Source organism: Scomber japonicus, chromosome 11 (assembly GCF_027409825.1).
Source record: "Scomber japonicus isolate fScoJap1 chromosome 11, fScoJap1.pri, whole genome shotgun sequence".
NCBI classification, from domain to species: Eukaryota; Metazoa; Chordata; class Actinopteri; order Scombriformes; family Scombridae; genus Scomber; species Scomber japonicus.
Genome location: NC_070588.1, coordinates 15,930,781 through 15,955,953, shown reverse-complemented (window position 1 = coordinate 15,955,953; position 25,173 = coordinate 15,930,781). Strand labels below are relative to the sequence as shown.

Here is a 25,173-nt window from a genome sequence, read left to right as displayed (position 1 = left end):
CATGCTTTATGTAGCTTGCAGGGGAGTTCAGAGGAGTTTATGATTTATTATGCAATAAGAACCCATTTATTGGAACATGCAGTTAATATAGCAGGTCCTGGCCTCCTCAGAGTGTTTTCAGATATCATCAGAGATGATTGATGTCAATATTTAGGACCACAGAATAGGAGAATTGTCTGATCAGAAGTCAGTTATGAGTCATGATTTCTATCTCCCAAAACATTAAATAATGTGGATTAAATGACATCCTATTTTTTCATATGATATTAATTATGTACCTAATGATTTCTGGAGAAGAAATAAGTTAACATTTTGCTATGATGGCTGTTTCTTACAATAGTTTATTTAGTCAGTTGTCCCTGAACCTATGGTAATATGTTGGCAGGGTGAACTTCAAATATATGTAGGCTTTTTTAAGATTAGATGAGTTCATTTGTACGGCACCTCAAAATAGCATAGCCTACAGGTAAATTCAGAGTGATTTACACATATACTATTAGTAAAACAAATTCAAATACTGAAATTGAATTAGATTTAAATGAAATACAATGAAACAATATAGCCTAATAACTCAAAGTTATATTTATTATTATATAGAACGTTTATGAAACTCATTGAGATCCCTGAATGGACCGTGGACCTCACATTGAAAAACAAGACAGACCCAGGGGAGTGTGTCCCACTTTAATCCAGCGGGGGGAGCTGGTGGCATCAGGATTGTTGCTGGAGGGAGGCCAGTCTAGTCTGTTCGCTGGTGAAATAACGAAGCGGCTGTTGAAGAAGTTGTGTAACCAGTAAAACCACCGTGGAGTCAAAGGAGAAACCAAAAACATCACGAGATTTCCTGGAATCAACACTTATTAGTTTTCTCTTACTGTAAGTTTGTCTTCTGCGCGGTCTAACCTGCTTTGAAGCTTGAAAGCTCGCACTTAATGTCGGTATGTATGCTGATCATATCTTTGACTGACTGTGTCAAAGTTGGGTGCGTGCTGGTAGCTTTACTGACATCCGTATGTACACTAGACTACTTAGTATAAAGTTTATGTTATATAAACAGTTGGTCTTACATTTAGCTTTACTTCCTGTTGACTTCTGAGGCATGCATCAGGGTCACAGTATGCTACACAGGATGTTTGTTGGTTTACAGATATTTGAGGGTCGCGCACTGTCACACAGATCAGATGAAACTTGTGTTTTTATAAGGGACTCTGGTGAAAGTGTAATCATAATAGATTATACTATCTAATGTCTCTGTGATACGGCTTATCAAGATACCGCCTTGTTAAATGTTTACAATGTATTATAACTCAAGGTATTTAAGCCTCAATCTGGTTCTTAGACTTTTTCAAGGACCCCTAATCTGACCCAAATTATAAAGATTTTGTCCCAGGGACCCCCATTTGATAGGATTTTTGCTTTTAGATGTTTTATTACATACAGTGCATGAAACCAATTACCAAAATAGTCATACTTCCTGTCATTGTGTTACCTATGTATTAGGGCTGGGCTATATATTAATATTATATTGACAGTGTGATATCAGACTAGATATTGTCTTAGATTTTGGATTTTGTAATATTGTGATATGTGTTCACTGGTTTTAAAGGTGATTTAATATTCTGAATTTACCAGACTATTCTAGCTGTTCTGCTATTTGCCTTTACCCACTTAGTCATTACATAATCATTACATACACACTCAATTAGGCAAAACACAATGTTGTCACACTTGCAGTATATTGAGGTATCTGGTCAAAAATATTGTGATATAAAATATATTGTGATATATAATTTTTCCATATCACCCAGTGCTATCATATATAGTATAGTAGAAAATAAATGATTCCCCTGTTTACTGGGGACCCCCTGGAATCCCTGAAGGACTCCTGGGGGTGCCTGGACCCCATTTTGAGAACCACAGATCTAGGCAACCTACATTTTAAAATACATCTTTCATGCACTGTAAAATCATCGGTTAGTGTTTACGATTGTGCTGTCAACATGTGATAACCCTGCTATTGCATATTACCATGCTGCTGACTGTGAAGATGTGAAATGGAAGCTGGCAGGTCACTGCTTTGTGTAATTAATTTTTCATTTAGTTTTGATCGCAGAAACTACCTGCGGTTTGACATATGGTTATATCAGGGCCTTATTGTTGCAGTGTTTGCCATTAAGTGAGAACTGGCAGGGAGGAGTGCCAGAGTGCTACCATATCCCAGTAACCCTGGCGTCTTGAGTGGACAGACAATACTGTGGGGGCTGGTCCACTGAGCAGATTGGTGTGGGGCTAAGTATAGCATGAATACAAGTAAATCAGAGGAAAGCAATGGCTCCCCTCTGTGACAATGGAGGCATTTCCCGCTGGGATGGATAGCAATCCCAATGAAGACCCAGGTAACAGCCTTTTAAAAGCCGTAATTGCTCAGCTGTAAATTAACAATAACAGAGCTACAATTTCCTGTAATGATGGAATTACTTCTTTACAAGATGCTTTTATGCTGTTACGAACAAACAAAAGGATGGTATAATAATCTGTGTGGAAGCGTTAAGTTTCTAACTGTGCCTCATACAAATACTGCATATGTGGCCTCTATGCGGATAGGAAGAGCAACTTTTGAAGATGACAGAACAAGAGAATATGGGGGGCTGCTCCAGAGTTTGTCTTAAAACAGACATTTAATCATCACTTTTTTTTCTCCTGCTATGATACTTGTGCTTCTCTTTCTCTCTGCATGTGGCCTTACTTGTACTGAACACAGTAGGCTGTGCTGGAATAGTCTGTGACTTTGGCTGCATGATCACAGCATACCAGGCATGCCATCGTCCTTATACAAGCAGAGTCTGGACCCTGAGCTCATTGCTTACTGGTACTGATGATGAGGACTGTGTGTGGAGTAGACAAAGGAACAGGGGATCGTCAAACCAGAGATATCACACTGACACCGCATGCAGTATCAGCTAATGGCACAGCAGCCTCTTTTGGGGTCTGGAGTCCTGTCTCACATCTCAATCTTTGAAGTGTATTGCAGGAGTCCTTTTTTTTGTAACCTTTGTTGAGCAAACCCGACTTCCTCCCTCCCTTGTGATCCTCTAGAAGCTGAGTCGGTGCTGAGTGTCATTATGAGATGTCGTCTCATAGCGCCTCCTTCGTGCAAATCAAGTTTGATGACATCCTCTTTTACGAGAACTGTGGCGGTGGCAGCTTCGGGAGCGTGTACCGAGCCAGGTGGATCTCCCAGGACAAAGAGGTTGCGGTGAAAAAACTGCTAAAGATTGAGAATGAGGTAGGAGTCATAATTGCCTGGGCTTTTCATATACTTTTTAATTGTCAGTATAGTAATCACTTTAATTGCTACCCCATTTAGCGGGATGTGGTGACTTCTGTACCCATCACTCATGGTCATTATACTCCCCCACTCTGAGGATTGTGCTGCAAAAGAAACATTATTGCCAAATGAGAGGATGTATTTGGCCCAATTACAACACAGACTGTTCTTGAAACTTCTGTCAAAGCACGAGCTCATTATCTTAAAGACAAAAAAAGAATCATCTTTGATATGTTTTCAGGGAAATTGTATTACACTTGTTGGCCTTGTGATGGGATGTTCAGAAAATGATTCATCGTTTCTTCAGTGAAAGTCTAAAAGATCACCATTCAATTTCACTCAAGTGTTGGAGGGATGATTGTTCGATGAAAATAATAATGTAATCCTTTCACATTGAAGCAATTGTTCATTTAATTATAGTGTTTGGCTACAGTTAAACAATTTGGTTTTGTCGGGTTTCTGTTCTCTCTGGTTTCACAATGATCTTTCTCGGCCAGTGCTTAGTTTAATTACTTTACATCCTCTATACTCTATTTTTTCTTTAGACGCTGACATCATGATTTACAGACTTTTGTATTAAAAGACCCTTCATCATAAAAAGTTATGTTGTCTCCCTGCTCAGGCTGAAATCCTCAGTGTCCTCAGCCACCGTAACATCATCCAGTTTTATGGCGCCATTGTTGAGGCTCCCAATTATGGAATTGTCACTGGTAAGTTTTTTTAAATTATATCTTGTTATTAAGTAGCATTAAAAAACACATCTATTGGACCACATCATGTTGTAAAACGCAGCTGCTGAAATCTGTTTGCACCAGTTGAATGGCTCAGAGGTTTCTATGGAAGCATTAGTGAATGCCAGAAGGTTCAGGAAGTGCACACATTGATACAGTACGTAGTTGTGTGCTCCTGTTTTTTTGTCTAGGTTAGAAGCTGAGAGGAGCAAAGCAACCTCTAAAGCTAATGTAGCAGTAAACTTCAGAAAACAAGAAGGACTTGATGTCCATGGACAAAGTTTCATTTGGCAAAAGAGTAGTGGTTGTCCTGTTAAGTTTCTCACTGATAAACATCTGCATTTGGATCTCAGACCGTTAACTGGATTCTTTGAACAGTCTACACTCCTATTTGTTTCTTGTTTCTTTTGTCCTTTTGTTGATAAGGCTAAACTGGGAAGTAAATGAGTGTTGCAGCTTATCTTGGTTTGTACTGACATGCTGTTTGCTGTCCAGAATCACAAGTTATTATGTTACTACACAAGTAATTAGAGCTGCAACTAATGATTGTTTTCAGTTTTGATTAGTCTGTTGATTATTTTTCTTAATTAATAGATAACTCATTTGGTATTAAACATCATAAAACAATGTAAAATGACAATCACAATATCCTGGAGCAAAAAATAACATATCCATCACATTATCCAGTGTCTTGCTTGTCCAACTAACAGTCTAAAACCCACACATTATTAAATTAATAACAACTTTAAGAAACTACAACCAACAAAAGTTGGGCGTTTTTTACCTGATAATTGATTTAAAGGTGCAGTGTGTAGAATTTAGTGGCATCTAGTGGCACAGACTTGGCAGAAATGGAATATTATATTGATAAGTATGTTTTAATTAGCATATAATAACCAGAGAATAAGAATCGTTCTGTGTTCATTACCATACAACACCCCGAATGTCCAAACTCAAAGATATCTACTTTACAATGATATAATGCAGAAAGACCTCACATTTGAGAAGCTGGAAACAGCAAATATGTGACATTTTTGCTTGATAAATGAATTAAACATTTAATCAATTATCAAAATAAAATTTCTGCCGATAAACTTATCGACTAATTGACAAATTGTTTCACTATATGCTATTGAGACTTTTTTGCAGTTGTACAACTTGTAACCATCTTTCTGAAAAGCCAAACAAAAGTTTTCTATTGAAAGAACAAACAGTGCACTGTCAGTTATATGTCCACGAGGCAGCCCTAAATCAGTAGTTTAATACAAAAAGCTACATAGATGTGGAGCTGCTCTATAGGCCTTAACATTTCCTCATTCTACGTCAAAGGCTTAACTTCTGAGCCACTTGTTGTGGAGAAAGAAATACAGTTTCTGTTCTTGGACATTCAGGCAATACTGCATGTGTCTCCCCACAGGTCATATTTTAAATGTCTTGTCTTCATGCTGCATAGGTCACCTTCTCTTTAAGGAAAACAGTCAATAAAACATGTAACTGCCCCCCCTCACATCCTGAATGGGGAGTTTCCCCTCCTTTCATCATGTAGACAATACAAAGCGTCCCATAGTGCAGCTTACAAGATCTTCTTTGTTCGATTGGTCACTGAAAATGATACATGTGAGGTTCAGAGTTCACATCTGTCCTCACTGAATCAGATGTTTTCAACGTGTTATCTAATATGAATTTATTTGTTTCTTTGCCATGATCATGGGTGTTGCTGTTTTTTTAATGTGCAGCCCCAATATCCAGGAACCGTTAAACATAACATCTTACGTAACATAGGCATGCAGAGGCGTTTGTCCAAAGCGGCAAACTCTACAGGAACATGAGCTATATTGTATGTAATCAGAAATCAGAAGAGCATCTCTCTGATAAAAACAACTAAAAACATATAAAGTGCTTAAAGTTTGCTTCTGCGTATGCAAGTAAAACCACACCATCAATTCTCATAATTTCATTAAGAGAATATGACTGTATTAGCAGGTTTGGGAAACATTTATGCAGAAGCTCATGGTGTGTTTTTTCCCTCCATATAATCATTATTTTCCTCCACGCATTCATACAATGTAGATTTAAAAGACTAATCTAATTGATATACATATCAATAGCTTATTTGCATGTATCTGTTTACCACTGGATTGATGTTTTTCCTCTCTTCATGTTAAAGTCCTGTGATCATGGGAGCCCTGGAGGGTTGTGTAGTAAGAACTATGGATGGAGGAGGAATGTCTCAAATGAGGATAAGGCAATTGGCTGTAAATAGAGAAAAGATGATTTCTGCACCACGTTACTACACAACAGTTATATCACAGAATAAACAGTGGGCATGATGATCTTCACTGTGATGGATCCCAGATAAGTTAAGTGGAAGTGCTCATATTATTCAGTAAACAAAACATCAGTGGAAAACATGTCAGGTCAAGCTTCACTGTCCTGAAATGGAAAACTTGGTAAGCATGCTGATCAAGTGTTTCGCTGTTGAGCTCCAGTGGAGGAATAATAAAAAAAGAGGGAAACTGGTGATCGAAAGGGTGCAACTTTGGAATATATCCACTTGATTTGACAAACTTGGAGAGCTGAAGCCTCATATTATCAGGAGAATTACTGTTTTTTGGCCCTTATCACTTCCATTAAAAGAACATTTGGCAGGGATCTTTTAAAAGTCAGTATGAACAAGAGGGATGGTCACAGCACGAAAACCTTGTTTAGAGGTTCCCACTTGCACCTGACTATTGTATATTTAAGACAAAGTTGAAAAATTGTTAATTTGTGTAAGACAACAAAAAGAATCACACAGCAAAAACATTTTTAGAAAGTGAGCTCATATCATGATCATGTCATCAATGACAGGACTTAATTTAGTATGATTCAATTAAAGTAAAAACCCACATTGCATAATATTACATTTTTAGATCTTATCCACACACACTTTTACAAGACTACATGACACTATGTACCAGCAATGCTCAAAACCTTTGTATCTCTTCATAACCTTGAGCTGTGAATAATCTGACATAACAGGAACACATATGTTTTCATTTTAAATACTGAGAGTTTTAGACTCAAAATCTTCCCTGAGTGCATACACGTGTGTTGCAGTTTTAGAGTCTGAGAGAAAACATCTCAAACATGGCAACCTGGCAGGGGCTGCAGTATTTTGCAGCTGTGAAAGAGAAAGCTTTTGTTGTCAAGGTGCTGGTCTATATTAATCAAAGCAGAACATACAGGACAATGTTTATGGCCATACTAACCATGCCATTTCCAACATTCATCTGCACTGTTATAAATTTCCTGTGTGTTGACTGTTGACATAGAGTACAGCATCAAGCTGAGCAGTTCTCTCTTTCTAACAGCCAATGCCTGCAACCTATTTGAGTAACCTGTTTTTGTCTGTTGACCAGCAAGAGTTCAACAATTGCTGCTGTCACTCAGCAGCCTCATAAAGCTAATGAATGAAGGTTTGTTATTAATTTGGAGTACATTAAACTCTGACACACCCTGCAAGGCTGTTTGACAAGAGACAATTAAAACTCCTGTGTGACTTTAGAAGTCACTCTGAGACTAAAATGAAAGTGCAGTTTTACAGTAGAGCTAGCCCAGTAGTCATATTATCTGTGGAATGTGGATGAACATATTGAAGTGCGAAGTACAGAAGAAGACAGGCTGTCACTCGCCCACATAGGTGCAGTCAGTTGAACTTAATGTTATCTACAACACAGGTTTAAAATAATGCCCTACTTTCTGCACTGCACATGCTCTGGCGTACTGTGTGTGCGCGCGCGTGTGTGTGTGTGTGTGTGTGTGTGTGTGTGTGTGTGTGTGTGTGTGTGTCTGTGTTAATTAGATTTCTGGTGCCTGTGTATGTTCATATTACCTTGATTGGGTTATTATGCACAAATAGAGGTTTCCTGCTGTTGTAGCTTTTATGAGATAGTGCTTTTATTTTTATCCAATAATCTTTATAATCATAACCTTATAGGATAGTCTACAGATAGAAATGTTTGCCTGTTCTATATATCTGTCATTCAGAAAGGATTTATGCAAGTGTTATCTCTGTGTCATGGTCAGTCTCGTGATGGGTACGATTGTCAAGGTCCATAAGGTTCACTGATGTCAGGTGTATTATACTTTTGAGAACAAAGAAGAAAGATCATTTCTTTGTCTTTTAGTAGCCTCAGAATTTGACCAATTGTCCTTTGGGTCTCTGAGGGAACAGTGGGGGTCTCAGTGTGTTCAGTTACATTATGATAAATTGAGTTCATCCACAGTGACAGGTCAGTGACAGCAGCAATCTGTAAACAAGACACTGTCAGCTGGCCTCCAGGAGTCATCTGGCACAATTTCAGTTTTCAATTGTTTTCACATAATGCTCCGACATACTGCACTCATATGTTTGATGCAATACCCTGAAGAGCAACACTTTGTGGCTGTAAGGCAGTTTGAAGTCACAAAATGTCATACTTCCCCCCCAAATGTTTATTTATATTTTGGTATCATTCAGTTCAATCATATTTCTCCACAGAGTATGCAAGTGGTGGATCACTATATGATTACCTGTCCAGTGACAACAGTGAGGAAATGGACATGGGACAGATTATGACATGGGCTGCGGAGATTGCACGAGGTAAGACTGACATTAATTTTTTCTCTTTGATTATATTAGAGAACAAATGTTACACAAGAGTACTTACCAACTTATCATTAATTGTATAAAGATAAGTCACTGAGAGCAAACTCACATCTTAAAGGTACAACAGGTAACATTTGGTTCCAAGATAAACTACGACATTTTTACAACTATAGCCTGACTGGTACTGGCCATTGGATACTGAATTGTTGGGCTGACAAAGTATAGTCTGTGTATAAGCCAATATTTATTCTTTTAAAGGAATAGTTTGAGATGTTTTGCTTTTTTGTCAAGTGTTAGATGATCTATACCATTCTCATATCTATAAAAATCCACCTATCAGCATCTATAAAGCTCACTATGTGAACGAGTCATCACTGTGAGGTTGTGAGGTGACCAGCGGATACTCCAGGAAGTGACTGTTCCCAGCCACTGTTAGATTAATAGATTAAAAGGAAATTGATTTTGTTATCTTCAGACAGAGCCAGGTTAGCTGTTAGCTCCACCTGCTTCTAGCCTAACTAGGCTAAGCTAAGCTAATCACCTCCTGACTTCAGCTTTGAATCATAAATTAATACCAGAGTGGCACTGATCTTCTCATCTAACTAAGGATCCCTTAAAATTGTCATAAAAGAAGTGTGACCCAGATATGTGCTGAAGGAGACACTTAACAGGTTAAAAAGTAAACATGTCAGAACTCTCTGGTGGACAAATTATATGATAGTAGCACCTTTTCTAAATGAGCTCAAGCATGTTTTAATATCTTTCTACACTGCACGTTCTTGTTGTATATCTTTGATAAGCTACAACAATTCATAATGATTGTAAACAGGACAAGAGCGATTGAACTCTGAGGAATGACCATATTGATGTTAACCATTTCAGTTTCAAAGTTAAAATCTATACTAACTACAAGCAGTTTTGTCAAAGCCAGTTTCTGCAGGACTCATAACATATTGTGATCTACAATATTGATATCTCGTGAATAATCTTATAAACCTAAAGAATGTTTGAAGGATGGATGGATAGTGTGTGTAACAGATGAGAAACATGTATGTTTCAACTAAAAAAACTAACTATTTTTATTCCTTCTTCAGGAATGCACTACTTACATTCAGAGGCCCCTGTTAAGGTGATCCACAGAGACCTGAAGTCCAGAAATGGTGACAGATTTGATCTATCAGACTGATGTTACTGTGTTCAAAATACATAAATACATACATAAATTAGTATGTGAATGCTACATATTATTGAACAGAATACCAACTTTTACTGACTTTTAAAATACTGTTTTCTCTTCCAGTTGTTTTAGCTGCAGACAGAGTTCTCAAGGTAGGTTTTTAATATGCACTTTTGTCTCAGAAACATAATTCTTGAGCCAGGTCTGTGCAGCTGAAAATGTTGCTGAAAAATGTGTGTTAGCTGAAAACTTCAGCTTAGAATTTGAAAAGATTATGTGCATGAAATATACTGGTGTGTTATCTAGCTACAGGATATAAACACAAGAGGGCAGTGACTAACTTAGCATGTACAAGAATCCCCTGACAGCATTACTGGTGCGCCTTAGATGAGGCCAAGAGAGAGCAGATTTTTCAAAAACCCATGACAAAACCATGAAGATTTTTTAGCAAAAGAGGCAGTAGGCTATATTATAGAAAACTTATGAGAATCTCCAAATATCAGGACCAGGATTTTCTTTAGGGACATCCAAACACTGCGCATGTTTAATTAGGATACAGTAAACACCCACATCTCTACTATTTACAAACACCAACATATGCATACTTGGAGATTATCAGAGCCGCCATTATTATTTTTATGTATAACATATAATAATATGTCCATAGACACCAAAATACATGTTTTTTGTTGTTGCAACATTCGTCTCAACTCTGTTTTTTATCACTTCAGATCTGTGATTTTGGAGCATCCAAGTTTTTGACCCACACAACACATATGTCCTTGGTGGGTACGTTTCCCTGGATGGCTCCAGAGGTGATCCAGAGCCTGCCTGTGTCTGAGACCTGTGACACCTTCTCCTATGGTGTGGTGAGTGACTTTAGCTGTGTTACATGAACAGAGGACATAGACTTTCCAACAAAGAAAATTACCCTGAGGCCTATCCCAATAGCCATGATAACCCCCAATTCATGTGATTCAGCATAAATTGATCACAATTTTACTAATGTACACATCAACCATACACAAATATACATTCTAAAAATACTTATTATATTGGCCAGGTGGTGAAATGCAAGAAATCTGAAGAGTTTAAAAGAGCAACAATGAATAAGTAAACCTGGACATAACATATTTTTCTCTGGACTCTTTTGACTATAAGGTAAAGAGCAACTAAATACTGGTATTATAGTTTTTTCTGGCTTCCAGTTGTGAACGTCTCATCTTGCTGTAGTGATGTAGAGGTGTACTCCAATGTGTTGTTAACACTATAACATCACTGTTGGGTTTTGGTTAGAGGCCCACGTCCGACCACAGCTGTTCAGAGGTGAAACAGACTGCTTTATATCAGAGAGGGAACGGAAACACTGCAAGTTAATCTTTAAAACTTTTAATATACCTGTGTTTAACTCATTTATTAGTTTTACACATATGATTAATATTCCAAGTAGCATATTTGATATCGTTAAAATATAAAATTATCATAGGCTCATACTTTTATATTCTTCCTTATTGTATCTTTCAATATATTTAAGTATTTAAAATGTGGGATACAATGAATGATAACTAGAGAATGGTTAATCAACCCTGACCTTTGACCCCTGGAGTCCTATTGGCTGATTTAGTACATGAAGGAAGGTATTGTGGGTAGACATGATTGTAGGCCTTCACAACACTTACAGGATATGTTGCTGCAGTTAAGAGTGAGTTAAGAATCACACAGAGACTTTGCAGGAATGTTCTTACGTATCATTTACTTTAAGTTTTATACATGCTGGTTGATTTCTGAAATTTTGCCCTCAAATTGTGTCAAAATCTGTCTTTTTCTGTCTGACAGCTTTTGGATTTTGAGTTTTAACTTACTTCAAAGTTGCAGCCCCTGTTATTCAAGAATTAAGCACTGATGTGTAATTCCAACACATGAACAAAATCCTTTGGATTACGTTTCCTCAGATGTTAGTGGGAAGTCGACAGATTATTGCAATCAACAAGTTATTGCAATCAATATAATATAAGTTATTGCAATCATAACTGCTTTTTATGTCAGGTGTACTCCAAAATGATTACAAATTTAAGCATGCAGTTTCCCTACATTTTTGGGGGGTTGATTTCTACAGTAAAGTGTATACATGTAATGAGAGGCAGCTGGCAAGTGCAGAAACACAGAGATGGTTCACATATGCTGTAGGAGTCTAGCGTGTTTAAAAAATGTCTCTCCTCCACCTTTTCATGATCTCATTTTTTTGAGATGTAAACCCAGGTTGTTTTTTCTGACACTGCTGAATACCAAATGAAAAGAACACAAATTATCAACAGTCTTTAATGGGTGCTAGAAATCTAAGGTGAATAATTTAATTGATTTTTGAAATGTTGCATTCGTTTATTTATACAGTATTTGAATACACATACTGTATAAACAGGTAAAACATACTTACCTGCTCAGTGGTATTTATGTATTTCTCATTTTTTTCTGTGAAAGCCTACCACATCTTAGACCAAAACAGCTGATTATTAGCTGTTTCATGCTGGCAGTGCACACAAATACATGTATGCATAACATTTTATAGTATTTGATGTTTGTTTATACCCTCATCTCATGACTTCTGTTACAGGTGCTTTGGGAAATGCTCACCCGTGAGATACCCTTCAAAGGCCTGGAAGGCTTACAAGTGGCCTGGCTGGTGGTAGAGAAGAATGAGGTATAATGTACTTCATTCAAGTCTTATGTCCCTTTTTGGAGTCATAATTGTGAAATATCTTGTTTAAAGACAGACAATTACTATATTACTTTGGGAAATACACTTATTCCCCTAGCAAAGGAGAAACACTTTTATTTCTATGGAATAAATATGAAGGTACAACAACCAGCCTGATCGTTCAGTTTAGCATAAATACTGAAAACAGGGGGAAGTAGCTATTGTAGCTTTTTCCAAAGCCAAAAAATATTACTATATTACTACCAGTGTTGTTGATTTTTAAATATGCAGCCCATATGTCAGTGGAGAGAGTAGACAGTACAGGATGTCTTGCTTTGAAAAGGTTTATTTACTTGATCAAGTAGAAGTGAATGAATAATTAGTACACGTTCTGCTGACATTATGCTCCCTTCAATTTTGAAGTTTCTGTCCTCCATGCCACAGGTTGAGCCATGCCCAAATATGGCCAGACCCAACACATTTACAGTATATAGAATTTAGTTTATTGGTCTACAGATAAGTAGTAGACCAGTGCCTAGACTCAACTCAGGGCCTTTGTCCTCCATCCCACAGGGTTCACCATATCCATGCCAGGCAACCAGCGGAGATTCCAGGACAGAGCCAGGCTAGCTTTTATCCCTTATTGTAACTCTTAATGCTAAGTTAAGCACTTCCTGGCTGTAACTTCATATTTAACAGATGGAAATAATAGTAGTGATGTTCTCATCTAACTCTCGGCAAGAAAGTCAATAAATGTAGTTTAGAAAATATCAAACTATTACATTAAATCATCACTCCTTCATCCTGACAACTAATTCTGTGTTTGTTTCAGAGGTTAACCATCCCCAGTGGCTGTCCTGCAAGCTTTGCTGAGCTCATGAGAAAGTGCTGGGCAGTCGAGCCAAAAGTGAGTGATCCACTGAGTTACATTAGCATGCAATCGAAGAACATATACATTTTCACTTGAATCAGATACAGAGCAAATGTTTTTTTTTCTGCCAATTAAGGAAAGGCCAATGTTCAAGCAGATTCTCTCCACTTTGGAGTCCATGTCTAAGGACAGCCAACTTCCTGAACAGTGCAACTCTTTCCTTCACAACAAGGCTGAATGGAGGTAATGTGATCAGTCATTCTACAGGCCAAGTAAATGTATTTATAACTCTTTTTAAACTAATATACTGCCTCAGCCTAAGGAAATGTGCAACTGTTTTCAAAGAATGATGTGGAAATGTAGCTGATGGGCGCTATGAAATACAAAAAAAGGAGTTGAGATCGTGCATATAGATCTTTAATAATTACACTGATAGCTACATAAAGGCATAAAAACCTCCAAAGAATCATCCATCTGGATATACTTCCTCTCTTTACCCATAAGGCCCTAAAAATAATCACCATCTTTTTCAAGTAGAAGTGTTTAATTGGGCTGTATGAGCAGCTGGAGGTTTGGTGATGTTCAGCACAGCCTGAGTCTCAGCTGCTACTTTATTCTCTGTCTGCCTCTCGGCGGGGCTTGTCTTTGCTCTGAGGTTTTTCCTCAGAAGTTGTGCTGGTAGCATCATGTCCAGGCAGCCATCTGCAGGTGAAGCAGGTTGGAGTGAATCTCAATGCTGGAAAACAGAAACAGAGAATATGTGTCACATATACACAAGTTTATTTTATCCCAAGAGGATGGATACTATCATTTTAGTTGACTGATGGTGGAAAGAGGAGAGGCTTGTGGGTGGCTGGAGCACCAGAAAGGGCAAAGATGTGTTATGTTGACCGGAGCAGAGAGATTTTTTTGTGCTTGTTATTATTTTGCTCAGTTAGCTGATGTGCATTTCACCTAGGAGTAGATACAGAATACAGTGCAGGCAGTAGGTATTAGGACACTGTAATTCATGATTTTGGCTTACCTTGAGCTAATGGTAATTGAACAGTGACTCAGATTAAAGAGTTGGAAGTTAAGTTTTAAGAATGTTTGTTGGAGTTTTCACATCCATATTGGGTGTGCAGTGAAGCCATCATAGCGATTATCACCCTTATATGGTATGTACGGTATGAACAGTCATCATCGGATGTGGATAAACATCCTCAAATTAAAGTCAAGACTTTAACCTCACAGTCATAGTTTCATGTCATATGCAGTCTCTTAATACTGAACAGCACTTAAAAATGGATGCTACAGCACCACCTCTGTGTTAATATCTTGTTTTATATCAGTTCCTTACTTGGGAAGACAGTAAATGTAAGTTGAGTCCCATTAGTTCAATATCACATCTGTAAAACTAAACAGAAGTCTCTTGTTACACTCAGTATTAGTTTGGACACAGGCTTGAAGGTTAAAAAGAGGATCGTCTTGCAAATGTTTGGGTGAGATGGAAAAAGAGAGAATGTGTTTATTTATTTTAGGTGTGTTTGCATAAGTATAAACATAAAAAAGTATAAACATATCTGATGTATGGAAAAGTTGCAGGAGACAGGAAGGTATGAAGTGCAGAGAAAGTCTGTCAGGAAACTGGGAAGCAAGAGAACGAACAGGAAGTGGAGAAAGAGTGGAAATGGTTTTGAAGTGGGGAGAGTTGGGGTGGAGGCACTGGGAGGACTGGGAGGAGTAAGAACGTGCCTTCCTGCCTGAGTTTACTTGTGTTTATGAAAAGAGAGTGTGAGAACAAAGTTTTTGTTAAGGTAAAGCTCAGCATGGATTCCCTTGGCACACTGTGCAGCCCCACCTGGTGGACAAAACAAACCTCCCCAGCATGAACACGAGACATTGTCCAGTCCTGAGCATCCAAAGCATCAGACACAGACTGCAGGGCACCACTGCATTATGGATCTTTATCTCTGTTTATTATGTGTCACTGGTTATTGTCCAGGCACGTTAGCTGTGCCACTTATTTTTAATTCTGTTAATTGTTTAAAATTGTAAACACACACAATAAAAAATACCAAAATCAACAATGAATTGATCTTATAAAAACGGTAAAGTCTGATATTGTTTATTCCTCTGCATCTCCATAGTTACTCAAAGATGATTAAAAACACATCAGAGAGCCACAGTTTCACATTGTAGATTTACTATAAATATTTTTGACTTGATTTTAAAGTTTTACATCTTCCGTAGAAACAATGAGCTCGGTGTCAGAGCTGAGTGTCACAAACAGGGTAGGGCAGTCAGAAAGTGTTGGAAGCCAGACAAATACATTGTTGGTTTTGGTCATTTTCGCAGGAACCAATGACAATAATAAGAATATTGTAAAAAATGTTTTCAATACTAGAGTATCTCATGTATTCTATCCCAGTAATGTTGAGATATTTTCCGAATTGTTGACTTTGTTCCGTCGTTGTCTAGGTGTGAGATTGAAGCGACACTTGAGAGACTTAAGAAGCTGGAGAGAGACTTGAGCACTAAAGAGCAGGAGCTGAAGGAGAGAGAGCGGCGTCTAAAGATGTGGGAGCGCAAACTCATCGAACAATCCGACAGCCCGGTAAGTTCCTCATCATACCCTCTTCACCTTGGTTCACCTTCACCCTCGGTGCACAACAGGTCACAACAACACCTCACTTTTTTTCCCCCCACCGGTATTCACGTTTTTGTGTGTTTCTTCACTGCCATTAAGAGAATGACAGATCTTGATCCTTTTCTGGGGTGAAGTGAAAATTGGAGAGCACATAAGGAAGGGGGAAGCGCATTGTGGGTAGTAAATATAATTAGTAGCACTGCTTTCATGTGCAGTGTAGTACATGCTTGCCAAAAACATTTGCATCATGATGCGTAGTGAGTGCATTCCTAACGAGAATTCATATTGAATCATGAGCGTCCAGCTTTTGACTTGCAGTTCAAACTCCAAATCTTATATTCTGCATGCAAAGAAGACTGATGTACACCATCCCTAACATCACACACAACCCTGTAGTCTATGTTCTTTTGTCCCTTGTTTTCACGTGTGTTCCTGTGGAGGATATGCAGTCGTTATGTTGAATCGTGTGTGACTGAATGCCGTAGTGGTATACAGTGTAGATATTGTAGAAGCTGTCACAGCATCGCACTATTTCTCTAATCTAACAAAACCTTTGAATCAACTACACTGAAATTGTTTCCTGTATTTGTCTTCTTCTTCTATCTTAGACTTCCTCTGCTGTTCTGTTCTGCTAACTCCCTTTATGATCTAGCTTTCTAAATACATCTTGGGTTGGGTTCAAAATTATCTACTTTTCTTATTTTCCTGTGGTTTTGAAACTGATTACTTTTCTATCCTCTCTTCTTTTATATTTTCCCCTCTTTCCCCACTCTCCACCTGTCTCTGCCTCTCAGCTCTTCTTACCCATGACAAAAAAGATAAGCGCTAAGTCGTTCTATCAGTCTAAGACGGAGGAGTCAAACAGTTCACAGATGTCATGTCAGATCTCAGCCTCCGGTAACGAGGACGTGAATCTGCAATCCTTAATGAAAGGGTTTGAGGACATGTTTTCCCCGGACTGTGGGCGGCCCGTCCTGCACTCAGGCATGCAGGTCAACATGCAGGCCAAGCAGAACTCTTCCAAGTCCAGCTGTGTGAGAGAAGGACACAAAATCAACATGACTCTGGGGATGGGACGCCTCACATGGTCTGACGACAGTGAATAAGCCTCCTCCGCTGTTCAGTGCTGCCACAGCTGGGTCTGCTGCATCTGTCAATCACTGTGATCTCAGCTAATGCATGATTGGTGTTGTGGAATAACTCTTAATGAATTACTTGTTAAGTCATGTTGATTGTTTTGTCATTTCAATATTCATTACTTTGTCACTGGAAAACATCTTGGCACACTATCTCCTTTTCTTTGGACAACTTTTACCTATAATGTCCATTCAGAAAAAGCACAGCGATGTCACTATTACAGAATATATTTAAAGCCCCCCCCCCCCCCCCCCCCAAGGATATTATAGATGTAATTTACTGTATGCCTAATGTACTGGGTGTATAGTGCCATGCTGTGAAGAAAGAGCCACGTGAGCCAGTTGCTTGGAGAAGGCCAGGCTTTTATGATGAAGTGACATTTTGCTGACATTAAGATTGGCCAATTTGTACTGGATGTGGTGGAGTGCAGTTGTTGAACGCAGTCTCTTACTGAAATGAGAAAGTACATGTTTTTTCCTCTGACTGACCCTGGTTCAAAACAGCAGGAAAGGAACTTTGCTGTGTGACTGTCAGCATCAGTCCCTCATTTTAAGTTCTTTTTTTATTGATAAAGAATTACTTAATACTGAGGCCATTATAATAATGATAATAACAATTATCATAATAATGCTTCTGCACAAGTGGCCTTCATCAGAAGTTGCAGTTTGATCAGCTTTAATCCCACATGGCTTAACCAAGTAATTTACAATACAGATTTCAATGTAAATACTTCCCCTCCATAGACAGCATAGAAACAACATTTTAAATCCTAACCAATATTAGCCTCAGGACCTGCACTTTACAGTATAGAAAATCGTATTAGCATGAGTGTTCAGTTAGGTATTATGCTTCATCTGGGGGAAGGACATGCTTTCTTGAGCATAGCCCATTAAATTGTCCCCTTCGCTTGTTATCATTAGTCAGTCTCATGAGGATGTAATCCTCTGTACTGCTGTGTTGTTGCTTGTTAGCTTCCTGCCATGAGCTAATACTCCTATTCAAACATTGCCTGTGCTCTTGTGCCATCACCCTAGACGTACTAGACTAGACATAACAATTATCACAGACTCTTACCAACACTTATATTTCCCTGTGTGAAAATCCAGCCCCTTTGGCGCATCCTGAAACATTCAACTTCCACATTTGTTTAGTCGTCCCTATGAGCTTCCATCAAAATCATACAAGTAGCAGCTTCATGATGTGACTTATTTTTCTGCATCTTTCACTGTTTGTCAATAAATTGTTCAACTCTCTGCTTCTCGGTCTATCTTGCACTGTTTTTATTGCAGTCATACCTTAACAAATATTGATGAAAGGGTAATTGTTTCATGAGAATTCTATGGTATTGCTATTATTATTGTTATTATTATTATTATTATTATTACTATTTTTATTATTATTATTATTATTATTATTATTAGTAGTAGTAGTAGTAGTATTATAACCAAACTTTTTTTGATAGGCACACAGCAAAAAGTGGCTAGTACCATTTTTTATGCAATTGTAAAATATATATTTCTTCTCAAAGGATTTTGTTTTGCTGCTTTTTCTAATATTAACTTCATACCACTTTGAGATTCCCAGTTTTCATGGCCTGGTTATCCATCATCCACTTAGTCCACATGGGGGCAGGATTGTGTGAACTATACCCAACTCAAAATCTTTTCTCGCTTCTTTCTTGAGCCCACACAAAAATCTTTAACACAGCCTTAGTTTTAAAATATGAGATTTAGGTACCTTTTTCTCAACAGCATGCTATGTGTCTCAAAAGAAACAAGCAGTTTATTTGTGAAATAGAATATGCGGCTTGAAAAGTGATGTTTAGTCACTTCAGTGAGACTTTGGCAGTGGCGGAGTGTCTCTGAATGTGTTTACTTCCGAACCGCAGCACTGGAGGAGGCGGGAAGCGCTGCGGGGCTGAGTTGCTTTATGAGGCTGCACTGAAATGTATGGCAGCGACTGTCTAGTGAGACCAGCATTCAGTTCATAAACTGAGCTGTTATCAGATGTCGTGGGAAGAAGAGAGTGAATAGGGATTACTCATTCAGTTAGTCATCTTTCCTCCAATTTTACATTGCATTATTTCTGTCATTACACACCAGTCTCACGATCACAATGATGAAATCTTTATTTTGCCTGGCAACTTTCTGCCTGATTACATTTAATGAGCAATAAATGACTTATCATTCAAATAGATCCTGTTAGATCAGTCAGACGGACATTTTGGTTTCATATAGACCATTAGAGGCAAGGCGTCTTAATCACAAAGCACAATAACCCGAAAAAAGTGAAGGCCTAAAAAACAAGGAAGACATGGCTATTTTCCATTTTAATAACATTTACTTAAGTTTTTTGATTTCTACTTTGAGATCTGTCTGTCATAAACACACACACATGCTATCAGTGTCCATCCATATTCTATTGCTGCTATTTCTATTTGTGTTTTGTGTCTATACAGTTGCTGCCCACTCTTGACATCTATAAATGGACAGAGGAGGATGTGGTCAGTATCAGTGTATTTACTGTCTCTAGTGACTCATGTTTTAATAACATTACTATTAAAAACTAACATGTGACCGTTTTATTCCTTCAGTATTTCTGGATGCAGCAAATATTTGGTGCAGGTTTGTTCATTGATTTTTTGGGTAACACAATGAAAGATAAAATGTAATCAGACTGTGGCTGATTCAGACTCTATTTGTGAACTGATGTTATGTCTTTTTCTGTTTTTAAGGGGAGAGTGCATGTGGCATGCAGCTGTATGCGGACCTATTTAAGGGAAATCACATCACCGGAAAGAGGCTGTTATTAATCACAGAAAACGACATGCGGGAAATGGGAGTCAAGTCCAAAGGTCACATCATGCACCTTAAGGCAAGGCATAGTTAATCATCAACCACAACTGTCAACTTACAACAATCCACAAATGTTGTCTCATTAAACAGAATAAGATCTATACTTATTGATGTTTGGAATAACAATCGGTCTTACATTACTTCTTTCGCAGGCTGAAATTGAAAAGCTAACCAATGATTACCTCGGGCTCGTCCATTTCCCACCACTGTTGAAGGTAGACTGCTATAAAGTTTGTCCTTTATCCTCTGGAAGAGTTGTTTTTAGTTTTCAGTGCATATTTGAACCTTTTTCTTCCCAGGATGAGCTGGAGACAGAGGTGGAAAAAAGTAAAACTGTAAATCTGGAACTGGTATTTGGGTACCACTGGAAACCTGGGACTGGAAAGTCTGTAAGTTTGTACTTGAAACATACACAGACACTGACTCCAACAACATATTCGGCAGACATGAGCATCTAATGTAACTCAACACTCAATAAATGTATCTACTGTGATCAGGTGGATTACTAATGGATAACATTGTTAATGGGTTTGGTAATATTTGTTACTTTCCAGATGCACAGAATGTTTTTACTTCTCATACTAAAGCTGTTTGTCCTGCAGATTCATTTATGATGGCTGTTATACTGACCATTGAAGGCATCACTAGACATGTACAAAACCAGACAAATAAACATTTCATTCTCAGCCATGTATCACATCCACCTCCACTTGCTCCCAGCCCTTTGTTAGGGTCTCAAACTGTGGAGAAAGGGTGGCTCTTCACTTGCTGTTTGAATTTAATCAAAAATAGCCCATTTAGCCAGAAGTCATTTTCTTTTTAAAAGGCAAACGTTATTTAATCTTTCAGCTGTTCATTGTCCCATCATAAATAGTCCTCTTTCAGTGTGTTCGGCAGGGCTGAAACGAGCCTGCTAATTGCCTCCCATTTCTTCTGACATGTGGTGGTTTAGTGGGTAGAAAACACAGCAGGGAGAAGGAAACAGGAGGCTGAGAAAATGAGAGCTAATTATTTTCCCCTGCCTGGTGTCAGGTTCTGTGTCAGCCTTGTTTTTACAAACTGGAAGGTTTTTTGCACTAAATAAAACAAACCCGCACTGCATTTTTTTTCTTCGCCCCTCTTTGCTGGCGATGTCATGGAAGCAGCTGCACTTCTCAAAGACAAAATGAGGGCCTGCGATTGTGCGGCCACCATCTGACAGCCACTGAGGGTTCCCTACTAATGAGGATATCACCGTGCAGCCAAGTGAAAGGTGCTGAATTATGTATGAGTTGTCATTAGATGCACTCGGGTCCTAGGCATCATTACCAGACATTGTTTCTGCTGGAGTGATTAGACTAGCATGGACCTGGGAGCCCCGGTGCGACCGTCCAGGGCCGACACAGGGCCAGCGCGGGGCCACTGGTGTGTTTCTGAGCCAGAGGCTTGCTGGAGCTTCCCTTTTGAGCCGTTTCCAGCCCCTGGGGACGATGTAGGAGAGGGCGAAGGCTCCTCAGACGAGTGTGTTAGTGCCACTCCTCTGATGTCTTTCTCTGTGATCACCACACAATGGATTGGCCTGTGCCATGAACCCTATGTGGTTAAGCAGTGACCTGTGGCTTTGTGGCCGGCTTTTGGGGATTGGCAGAATCATTACTGCTTCGTCAGCATTCAGTGTGCAGGAGAAGAGGGCTGGGGAATTGTTCCCATTTGTGCCTCCTAGTGAGGATTTGATGTGTGCCGCATGCAGCAACTCATGAGAAGAAGGTTGTCATCTTAAATCAACCAATCTCCTGTTTCAAGAAATTAATCTTGGATTCAGTTAATAATAAAAACATCAAATGTTTGACAAGAAATTTAAGAGTGTCTGCTTAAAATAATTGCTATTGTTGCATTTGTTTTTTTCTGCCTGCTGTAATTATTTTTATAAAACGCCACAGTTCTCACTGTGTTGTACAGGACATTTGTGTAGTGAGGAGAAGAATCCATTTCCATTAATATCCGTTTTTAAACAAGGTAGCTCACAATTCATTTACTTTGCTTATAGATTGAACAGAAATTACATTTGATATTATTAATCATTTTTTGGCCCCTTGTGCCTTATGCCATCATATTTTTATATTTATTTTTTGGTTTGAATTTCTGTCCTTCCCAACAGTATGAAGCTTTGTTGCCAATAACCTGCAACTGCCATTAAACTACCTCTAGGTTGTGCTGTTGGTTTATATACAAAAGTAACCAAGTTCTCCACACAGAATAGAGCAATTATTAACTTTACCAGAAAACTGTCTCACAATTAACTCTTTTTTTTTGAGGACTGCAAATGGAAAATGTACTTGGAACTTGATGGAGATGACGTTGCAGTAACCTACATCAAAGATGTCATTTTTAATACCAACCGACAAGATGTTGAAGTCCTGCGGATGACTAAGGTGTCGTTAGAAACGCATTTCCTGAACAAGCTACAAAGAGCATCCCATTATATTATTTGTACCCCTTCTTCATGTTTTATTCAATGCTAAACACTGTCTGACTTTAATGGATGCATTTTAACTATAGGATTGTTCTGTCGTGATTGCCACAGACAGATTTTTTTAATGCACCAATGTTATTGCAATGCAGCCACCTTTTGTGATGGACAAATGGATCGTTGGAATACATCAGAACCAGAGAGTGGACTACACAGTCAATTATGAGGTGAGTCATTTCAACAGGTGTGGGAGGCAGCTCACAAAGCAATCCATGCATCACCTATTTTAAATTAATATTCATTTTAATCACAAAACCCTGTGCATCAAGAATACATTTTTTTTTCTTTTGACTTGACAATATAGAATGATGTGAAATCACCAAAGTCTACTAGACACAGCTGCTCTGTGACCTGGAGTCACAGTAGTGGACAAGATGACATCAAGACTGTGGAGCTGGTCATCGAAACAGCACCAGCTGACATTGAGTGGAACCCCAGGAGCAGGTCTAACTCTGGTAATTGTTTTGTTTATAGTATTCTCCTTTTGGTTGACATGAAGAGTTGCAAAGCAGGTTTTCTCTGTTGGTCAAATAAAAATGGTTGCTGTTGAATTCCCTATAAATTCAAGATATGATGAATATATTTTAAAGTTTATTCAATATATTTAACTCTTTTTCTATCAATGCATGTACTCTGTTTTAGATATAGATCCAACGTGGATGTACCACGTACGGCTGAAGCAAATGATGACCCAGAAATCACTGCCATCGACTACTGCTCTGACTGCCCTTACTAGTTCTGATGCCCGCACTCTCCCTCAGTTCCTGTCTGTACATGAAAGCCAGGTGTTTTCTTATGCTGCAGCTGTGCGTCGCTCTCCAAACCGCATGCACGCATCTGCCTGGAATGACTCGCGTAGCTCTTCGCCAACTGCCAGCCTGTCGGCCAAGCTCTCGCCACTGCATCTGGGGTCAAAGGGAAGCAGTCCCTCCAGCACTACGTCAGAGAGCACGTCAGAAAGAGAGCGTGAGCGCCCACTCAGTGCTGGGGCAGTGTATGACCACCGCAGATACAGTTACTTTGGTAATACATTAACTGTGCAAGGGGGGCAGGGTAGAGGCAATGCATGGAGCAGTACTAGAGGTAGCCATATTCATAATAAAACCAGCAGAACTTCACGTCAGCCAGGGAGGACACGGTCCAACAGTTACAGTGTCACAGCACAGAACCACCGAACCATGATACCAGGTATATTTTCTGTAACAGAAAACCCCAGTGAGGAAAAAGAAGAGGCCAAAGCCAGTGATGGAGGGTGGATCAAAGTGGAATCAAAGAAAAGATTACCACGTCAGGACAATAAACAAGTCAGAGGTCGACAGAGGAGAGGCGGCAGAGGAGGGCGTGGTGCTGCTGGTGGAAGAACTTAAAGTAGCCCACACATGAATTGACAGCTTCTTGAATGCTGAACATTTCATGCACTGAAACAGTTTTACCTATGAATCATGTCTACCTACATGCTCAAAAATGAACTGCTTGTTGATCTCATGGATGCTTATGATCTCCATGTAGTTCTATTTTTGAAAAACTGGCTGTGGTCCAGTTAGTAATGTGTATTTATTAAACTTTCCAAATGTTTCTTCCATCTGATGGCAAATCAAACTGATAGAATACATCTATCAGTTGAGTTTCTTCAAGTCACCAAATAAACAATCATATGCCCAGACCCAGTATCAATACATTTTCCAAAACCATTTCTTGCCATCCATAGGCCTACTTACTGATTTGCCTAATTTGGTGTCACTCTCTTTCTGCACAGTATTTTTGGCAATGACTTCCATGATCTCCTGGTTCACCTGTTAGAAAATGGTCATATAACCCAGGTGGATGCTTGTTATTTTAATCAGTTTTGTGTTACAGGTCCCTAACTTTGTTATTATGATCCCTGTTTCAATCATGTCCACTTCATGCTGTTTAAATAAAAATGTCATTCTGTCATCTTAATCAAATTGTGTTGCTAGTCTGTCACATTTCTCTCTTTTCTTCAACTTTACTAAATGCAATTTCCATGGGCTCCTCCTGTTTTATGCCTCATTTTCCAAATAAGTCTTCCATTTCATTCATTTAATTCAACTTGACCCTGCATAAATGTAGCTGAAATATGTATTTGGAAGGCTGAAAAAAAGTTCACATATCAGGGTGAAAATGCTCAACATGATTTTATGCTCTAAATGAACTTTGAGCTATAAAAAAAAGTCATTCTTCAAGGTTTAGTAAACAACAAATTGGCAAATTACTGCCTCCAACTGGTTTGGTCTAGTATTACAATATTCATAAAAAACAACTCATTCTCAATCAAATCAGTTAGTCTGACACTGAAATACGGTTCAGTAACACTGGTGCTGAATATCTATTATATCAAAGTGTACGTTTATTTCAGACTCAGGTTTTGAAACATGCCTTCTTTCTGCCTGGTATTTCTGACTGTGCAACATTACATGCTCTACAATACTCACATCTGTCTGTATTATATTTACCTCATAGGTTTACCTGCACTCACTGGCCACTTTATTAGGAACACCTGTGCAGTCTAAAACAATCCAATACATCAGCGTTGCCATAAACTTTTACGAAGCTTATACATATGTTCAGTTTTTATTGACATTGTCAGAAT

At 38.6% G+C, this 25,173-nt stretch overlaps 1 protein-coding gene across 3 annotated transcripts; it reads left to right on the top strand.

Moving 5' to 3' along the window:
• The first annotated feature begins 739 nt into the window (after window positions 1–739).
• map3k20a (mitogen-activated protein kinase kinase kinase 20a) lies at window positions 740–24,497 on the top strand. 3 transcript variants are annotated; one of them, XM_053328018.1, is made up of 20 exons: window positions 740–876; window positions 3,097–3,286; window positions 3,951–4,038; window positions 8,582–8,683; window positions 9,784–9,849; window positions 9,990–10,018; window positions 10,598–10,735; window positions 12,478–12,564; window positions 13,394–13,468; window positions 13,569–13,675; window positions 15,893–16,028; window positions 19,657–19,701; window positions 19,792–19,822; window positions 19,933–20,072; window positions 20,206–20,268; window positions 20,353–20,442; window positions 22,348–22,464; window positions 22,655–22,729; window positions 22,867–23,017; window positions 23,205–24,497. In XM_053328018.1, exons 2-20 carry the CDS (start codon window positions 3,128–3,130, stop codon window positions 23,927–23,929), a joined length of 2,424 nt encoding a protein of 807 aa, XP_053183993.1. In that variant the 5' UTR covers window positions 740–876; window positions 3,097–3,127; the 3' UTR covers window positions 23,930–24,497. The 3 variants fall into 3 exon arrangements, with proteins under 3 accessions (XP_053183993.1, XP_053183994.1, XP_053183992.1); XM_053328017.1 differs by having other exon boundaries at window positions 741–938; XM_053328019.1 differs by lacking the exons at window positions 19,657–19,701; window positions 19,792–19,822; window positions 19,933–20,072; ... (4 more) ...; window positions 22,867–23,017; window positions 23,205–24,497 and adding an exon at window positions 16,856–18,479 and having other exon boundaries at window positions 740–938.
• Window positions 24,498–25,173: the final 676 nt, after the last annotated feature.

Coding starts and splice junctions, on each gene's coding strand:
- map3k20a (XM_053328018.1), top strand. CDS start 3,128: ATGTCGTCTCATAGCGCCTCCTTCGTGCAAATCAAGTTTGATGACATC. Junction 3,287..3,950: donor TGCTAAAGATTGAGAATGAG/GTAGGAGTCATA, acceptor CTCCCTGCTCAG/GCTGAAATCCTCAGTGTCCT. Junction 22,730..22,866: donor ACTACACAGTCAATTATGAG/GTGAGTCATTTC, acceptor TTGACAATATAG/AATGATGTGAAATCACCAAA.